At 38.6% G+C, this 7,858-nt stretch overlaps 1 protein-coding gene across 2 annotated transcripts; it reads right to left on the bottom strand.

Annotated features, from left to right (window-relative positions):
• Positions 1 to 293: 293 nt before the first annotated feature.
• On the bottom strand, positions 294 to 7,640 carry LOC134536683 (uncharacterized). 2 transcript variants are annotated; one of them, XM_063376527.1, is made up of 2 exons: positions 7,470 to 7,640; positions 294 to 2,950 (listed from the first exon to the last, which is right to left on the bottom strand). In XM_063376527.1, the coding sequence occupies exons 1-2, from the start codon at positions 7,499 to 7,501 to the stop codon at positions 2,038 to 2,040; spliced, it is 945 nt and encodes a 314-aa protein (XP_063232597.1). In that variant the 5' UTR covers positions 7,502 to 7,640; the 3' UTR covers positions 294 to 2,037. The 2 variants fall into 2 exon arrangements, with proteins under 2 accessions (XP_063232597.1, XP_063232596.1); XM_063376526.1 differs by having other exon boundaries at positions 7,470 to 7,622.
• Between the last annotated feature and the right edge of the window lie 218 nt (positions 7,641 to 7,858).

Raw genomic sequence — 7,858 nt, forward strand, 5'->3', positions numbered from 1 at the left:
GACAATTAACAAGCCGCAAGGCCAATCGCTTAGTGTTTGCGGAATAAATTTAGAGAATCATTGTTTTTCACATGGGCAGTTATACGTTGCGTGTTCACGAGTTGGGAAACCATCCGCTTTGTTTGTTTTAACGTCATACCAGAAAACAAAAAAATGTGGTTTACCAAAGAGCACTTCAATGAAACGGATAATTTGCGGACACGTATAACGCTGTCGTGACCGAGCGGCTGGTTCCTTATAGGTGAGGCTATGTGGGGCAGCGGAGCGATAAAAAGCAATAACTTAATACTGCAGACAGGACAACTCTTATTATTATTCATCATTCTTGGCTCGTTACAAGTATTAAACTCTACAAAGCTTATACCTCCACTTCTTGATACATAGAAATTACAAGTACAAACTTAAGACTCTACAAGTCTGTTCCTTCTGACAAAGCTCTCAGTCCCCATCCTAGGACCTCCTCCTCGGGAGTCTCCCGACACACTCTCCGTCTGTCCGCTTCCTTCTGCCGGGGCAGAGCGCACTCTCTCCCCACCCTTTCTCGTGATTCGTCGTTTTCATTTACACACTCGTTTCATGTTCAGTCCAAGGATTCAGTCATTGTTTAACCTTGTGATGCGTAGTTTCCTCTGCAGGAAACAGTCTGTTTGAACCACCACACATAGCTAACATTTGGTTAGCCAACTGACGTAGAAGGCTTGTAAACCTTCGACAAGCATACTCATCGTTCGATACACAAGACATGAAACACTCTATTGAAACATTACTCATTATTCACCTTATGCTTATAATACAATTTAATACCAAAATTATAGTTATAGTATATTTATATTTCTAATACTAACCCAAAATAACTAAAATAACTAGGTGCTTACGACACCTCCCTTGCGGGGGAAAAAGAAACAATTAAAGAAAATACAATTGTTTCTTTACACCTCTCTTAGTTTGAAATGGGACTTAGCCATCAACGACTAGTCTGAGTTCTCCGTAAACTGTTTCCTCTCAATTCGATCCTTTCCTCTAGCTGTCTTTCGTTAACGGAATGGACCAGCTCATTGCTTTCCCTAGGTCTGTATGTGTTTACAATTGTTGGTTTAAAACATATGGTTTTACAATTACAGCAATCACCGTCCTTACACCTCTTGTAGCAATTACCGACAATAGTTTTACAACATCCACATTTTATACAACAATATATACATAAAATACAACTTAATGATATGATAATGATATAGGACATTACAGATACTCGTGAAATCATGTTTGTGTGTTTTATTTTCCATTCCTCTTCATTTATCATATGTTCTACTTCCTCTATTTTGTGACCGGCAATCTTCAAATCGTCTAACCGAGTTATTGTAGGTTTCAAATGTAACTTTGTTTTTAATTTCTCAAGTGTTACTTTATAGTTTGTTTCATCACAACAATCTATGTCAAGATTTATTTTGGGAATAACATCTTTTGTGCTAGTGTTAGTAGTTAACTCCAGTTGGGAGGATATAAATATGTTGGTACCGTAACCTTTACATGCACTTATAAACTTAAGTTTGCCAGTGTCTTCCACTGTTGCGTCAAAAGGTCCAGTTTGATCGCAAACTATAGTAATTTTTTCTTTATCTGGCGCAATATATATCCATTCATTGTGCTCTAGCTGAATCCAAAGGGTCTGCTTTAGCTCTACTATTTTCTTAACACAATTGCTAGGTATAGGACCTGTAGTATACAATAATTTGGCTGCACAATCTTCCCGTGCATAAGTATTTATCAATGGAAAGGTTTGTCTACACACTCTAAGAGTTTTAGTTATTACTTTACACTTACTCAATTCATACTTGCTTATTTTTGCGTAGTACTGTTTTGAGTGTTCCATCATAATATAATCCGTTTCCGGATCTATGAAAACATATTTGTTTGTGGCAGTTTTCATTTTTACAGGCAATGGAATGATTCTATATATATCAAAAATTAAATGATCAGTTACTGGTAGTCTAATTACATAACATAAAATGTTCCTTTTGCTAAACACTTCTAGCTCCATCAGGTTAAGAAGGGAACTATCTTTGATTGTTCCTTCTGGTAATGGTAAATTAAATTCTCGAGAATGAGTAGATTGAAATGCATTGAAATATTCAACGATTTTTGTGGTGTTATAATATGGGGGTTTAAAATCCCTTTAAATGCATTTATTATGGAATTCAAAATAGATTCACATTGAAATGAAAGGGTTTCAATTTCTTGATTTAATAGAGTCAAATGCTCGTTTACTCGTATTCGTAGGTTATGATGAGATAAAGCGTCGGTTACATTCGAGTTTATGCGGTTTATCTCATCTGTAAGTTTTACTAGTTGGTCAGCTAACATTTGCTGATTCCCATTTAAATCTTTAACAGTTCGGTTCATGGTTTGCAAGGTCGATTTTACAATAAAAATTTGTTCCTTACTCAGCTTAAGAAAGTCTAATTGTTCGCTCTCAAGTTTCGTAATTTTATTATTATAAAATTCTGCATCTTCTTCGTCTAGCGTACCAAAAATCACTTTACTCAATTGCCCTATTAGGTTAAATGGAAAGAAACTTCTTTTTACTCTAGGACTAACATGGTCTTTGGTTATACCTCCTATAATTTCTATGGTGCGCGCAGTGGCGTCTAACCTGTTTGATAATTTTGTTATAGTATTAGAACATAGAGTTTTACCCTTATACACCGGAATTTCCTTATTACATAATTCATTTACAACACTTACATATCGTCTTAAAGTATTATAATTATTTTCAGGCTGACTTAAATTTAAATAGGAGATTAATCTCCATTCAGTATTATACAATCGTCCATTGCCGTTATGTTCGTAGTATAGTCCCGAAGTTTCTTCAATTTTAGTGATTTGAATGTCTAGTCTTGATGACACTCCACTCACATGTTCAGGGTTCAGCAACAGGGTAAAAATGAGTTGACTGTAACATACCAATTAAAAGTACGGCTTTAACCTGTTTGCATGTACCTTTACAAGCTTCTTACGTTTGGTAAGGATGGTTATATTTACTCCTTCTACTTTTACAACATTATAGGGGCCTACATATTGGCTGGACAGTTTCTTGGACCTACCTCCTCTGACAGTCTCGTCATACAGAAGGACTTGATCACCAATATGAAAAATGTGCTGGTTCACATGTTGATCATAATTCCTTTTATTTATTTCTTTAGAGATGATTAAATGTTTTTTTGCTAATTTGAAAGTCTCTTGCAATTTTGTTTTTAAGGTTTTGACATAATCCTCATAATTATAATTCTTTTCTATAAAGTCCTTCTGTAGGATGCCAGGAATATTAGGTAATGTACCAAATAATAATTCATGGGGTGTAAATCCCGTGGACCTATGAGGCGTAGTGTTATGGACAAAAGTGGCATAATTTATCCATTCGTCCCAATCGAGTTGGTTGGTGGCGATGAAGTGTCTTAAAAATTCAGTGAGGGAATGGTGCCATCTCTCTAGACTCCCATTAGATTGAGGGTGATAGGCAGTTGTTTTGATTTTGGCAATTTTTAACAATTTACACACCTTAAACAGATCACTTGTAAAATTGCTTCCTTGATCTGAGATTATCACTTGTGGTATACCAAATCTTAGTATTATTTCGTTCACAAAAGCTCGCGCCACCGATTCGGCTGTTTGGTCGAAAAGGGGTATGGCTACCGTATACTTGGATAATAGATCTTGAAACGTTAGTAAATATTTATGATTATTGGCAGTCTCAACTAGTGGTCCCACAATGTCGAGAGCACATTTTTCCCATACTACATTAGGCGTGTCCGTAATTTCAAGCGGCATTTTTATGTAAGGTCGCGTTAATTTATTCCTTTGGCAAGAGTCGCACCTTCTAATATAGGTTTCTATGTCTGTTTTCATCCCGTTCCACTTATAATATTGTTTTATTCGGTCGTATGTTCGGGCGATCCCTTGATGGCCTCCTATCGGTGTGTTGTGAAATTCCTTAATAATTTCCCGTTTCCTTTCCGTGGATAATTCACCCTCTCGCTTCTCAGTGTTATCCTCTACAGAGTGAGATTCGTCTGTTGTCAATTCCTCCATTTCTTTTACTTCGCAAAGCCTACTCAGCGCATCGGCATGCATGATAGTTTTACCGGCTCTGTGTTTAATCTCATATGAATATTCTTCCAATTTTAACCGCCATCTTAACAACCTGGAACTAGGGTCTTTTACGTTAAAAACATATTGTAGAGGTTTATGGTCGGTTATCACCATGAAATGGCGACCTAATAGATAGGGCCTGAAATATTTTACAGCCCACACTATCGCTAACATTTCGCGCTCAGTCGTCGAGTAATTGACCTCCGCTTTATTCAACGTACGGCTGGCATAGGCGACGGGCTTGTCCTTACCTACTTCTCCTTGGGACAAAATGGCTCCTATAGCTAGTTTGCTAGCGTCTGTCGTCACGATAAACGGTTTATTAAAATCCGGATACTGTAAAATTGGTTCTGAGGTCAGGATTTCTTTTAGGGTGTTAAATTAAGTTTCCTGTTCGTCTCCCCAGATAAAGGGAACGTCACTTTTTACAAGGTTGTAGAGGGGTTTTGCAATTTTGCTGAAGTTCGGTATAAATCTTCGGTAATACGAGGCTAATCCGCAAAACATTTTGATGTCTTTAGCGTTTTTTGGTCTAGGGTATCCCTGTACTTTGATTACTTTCTCCGGATCTGGTTTCACGCCATCGTCGCTAATCATGTGTCCTAAAAATGTTACCTCCGTGCGTAAAAACTCGCATTTATCAGGTTGTAGCTTAAGGTTATGCTCTCTCATTCTAGTGAAAACCTCTCTTAACCGGTCGTTATGTATCTCTACTGATTGGCCATGTACTATGATATCATCTAAGTAAACAAGACATTTAATTCCATTTAGTCCTGACAAAACAGTGTTCATTAATCTCGTAAAGGTCGCAGGAGCTCCCTTTAACCCAAACATCATTCTGCACATCTCATAGTGACCCGTCGGGGTACTAAATGCGGTTTTGGGTTGATCTTCCTGTTTCATCCTTACCTGCAAATAACCACTAGCCAAATCTAGGGTCGAGAAATATTTTGCTTGTCCTAATTGATCTAATATTTCTGTAATATTCGGCATCTGATACACCGAGTCCACTGACACAAGATTCAGTTTTCTAAAATCTACAACGACCCTCCATTTCTGTTGATTGGAAGCGTCTCGTTTTTTTGGAATCACTAATATAGGCGCGTTCCAAGGGCTCAGACTGGGTTTGATAATACCCTGTTCTAACATCTGTGTCTCTTGTTTTTTAATTTCCTCCTTGTGAATTTCCGGAATACGATATGGTTTTACATTAATGGGCCTCGTCTCAGCACCTGTAGGGATACTATGTTCAATGGTCGGCGTACATGTGAGTGTATCACCGGGCAAGTGAAAAATGTCTACAAACTCTTTGCATAATTTTAGCAATTGCTTTTTCTCTGTGTCGTGTAGATGTTCTACCCTTAACATCGATGCCAATTTCTCTTTCCTTTCCCTATCGGAATTTTGAATACTCAACAATTTCGCTGTAGAGGGTATTTCCTCTAATTCAACGACGGGCATATCTACTTCTACTTCGTGTTCGTTAGTATTTAATATAGAACATAAACATTTGCCATTTATCACTTCCGTCAATCCATCTCCTAGATAAACTCCCTTTTCTATTTCTCGTTTTTCTACTAGTCCTAATCCTTCGTTGCTAGCATTTAATTGCACTATTTTTTCGCACCTGGCTGGTACATGAATTCTCATATTTTTGACAGCATGATCTTCTTCACAAAATGGGATTTGCTCTTTGTTGATTATCAGTCTATTATATTCGAGATCAACAACAGATTTAGTAAAACTTAGAAAATCTTTGCCCAAAATACATGCATGAGGACAGGATTCTATAATGTGGCATTTATATCTTACTGTGGAAGATGGTAAACAAAAGTTTAAATTAACAGTCCCTTTTGTAGGCATTACATCGGTGGCTAAACCGCGAATCTTAGTTTTCTCCTTTTTATCACTGGCCGATAGGATACTCTTATTTAGAACATTCTCTCTGATTAGTGTTATGTCGGACCCTGTGTCTATAAGGCAGTCTACTGCTTCACGTATTTCGTCTAGCTTTAAAGAAACTATACTACTCTTGGTACAGATAGCATCGTCGTTACTTTGTTCATACTCTATTCTAGATTTTCTATTGCAGCTGTCTGTGTTTGGCTCCTTAGGGTGCATACACCGCTGCTCGTAATGCCCCCTTTTTAGTTTCCCGCGTTTTCCCCATGTTTCCATAATCGCGATTCAGTATAGGAAGGTCTATCCTCTCGCCCTCCTTTGTTAATATATCCTAATTCCTTGTGATTTCTTTGGTCATACCTGTACTGATTTGGGTAATCATTTCCTTTTGCAAAATTGGTATTGTTGTATTTTCCGTATTTGTTAAAGCAGTTTCGGGCATAATGTCCCGGTTTACCGCACTCAAAGCATGTGGAGTTTCCCCTGTTTCTCTCCTCTTTGTAGGGCTGAAAAGTCTTTCTGTCATCTCTTTGTTTACGTCGACAATTCGCGTCTGTGTGTCCTGTAGTGTTACAATTTTTACAAAATAGCTCTCCTACGTGTACATATTTTTTCCATCCTTTATTTTTATCGGGTTTTCGTAAGAAACATTTTTCTAGTGTGTGTCCGCCTTTTCCGCAATTCGAGCAACTGGGCCTTCTTGTTACCGTATCTCCTACTTTTAACATTGGGGGTCTAATTCTCTCCTTAAGAGACAAAATATTAGACTCCTCCTCTAGTGCCGATTCTACAGCTAACCCTAGAGTCTCAATTTGAGCGCCCTTGCTCCGAATAACTGTTTGAATTCTTTCATCAGATAACCCTTGTACGAAGCAGGCTCTAGCCAAATGTTGTATTAAGGCCATTGCCCCGTTTTCTTGCGGGCGGGTGCATACCTTTAAGGCCGCCTCTTTAAGTTCAGTTACCATTGTATCGACTCGGCTACCCCAGTTTACAACAGGCTCATGTGATCCCTGTCGAGCATTAAATAACCGACAAGCGTAGAAATCTAAAGTTCTGCGAACCGCATAATTCTCCTCTAAAATTTCTTTTACCTCTTCCCAAGTATCAGTGTTTTCGCGGACTAAAATTTTGGCTTTCGCGTCCCCAACTATTTTTGATTTTACGAACTTTAACAGCACTCTATGACGTTCTGGGTTCACTAGTTCAAAAGCCGTGTCAACATTATCGCAAAATTCTTTGAGTTTGTTTTTTGTACCATCAAATGGTTGATTTATCAACTTTAACGCCTCTGTTACGGAAATAAAAACTTCCCCAGTTTCACTTTCCTCGTTACTGTCAGCCATAATTGTGGAGTAAACGTAACCCTCCTATTTATACCAAACTGTAGGTATCATGCTTAACATATTAGCCGTACTGACCTTATTATAATAAATTTCGTGAGGGTACCCATGGCCCTCAGCTCTTCACACGTAGCTCCGGTTGGTCGTCTCTCGCGCTGCCGTCTGCAGCTGTCGCATCTTCCTTACTGCGGGGCTATCATCGGCTGGCGGCGTCGGCTGTTCCTATCTGCTATGTCAACATCCTCTTGGACTCTTGGAGTATGACGAGTGGGGCTCTACGTCGTCTTCGTTGTTGATGTTGTTTGGATACGTTGTTGTCTTTTCCTCGCTGATTATCAGTAGTCCAGTCGCTGCCTCGCGGAAGTTGATATCTTCTTCAAACACTCTGACTCGCCGTCGCTCCTGGGATGCGGTGCTCTGATACCAGTGACGGACGATTTTCCTTTCTCTCTTATTCTCTCGTAGAT

Source organism: Bacillus rossius, chromosome 11 (assembly GCF_032445375.1).
Source record: "Bacillus rossius redtenbacheri isolate Brsri chromosome 11, Brsri_v3, whole genome shotgun sequence".
NCBI lineage: Eukaryota > Metazoa > Arthropoda > Insecta > Phasmatodea > Bacillidae > Bacillus > Bacillus rossius.

Excerpts from the sequence above, each read along its gene's own strand:
- LOC134536683 (XM_063376526.1), bottom strand. The coding sequence starts at position 2,038 with ATGGAGCTAGAAGTGTTTAGCAAAAGGAACATTTTATGTTATGTAATT.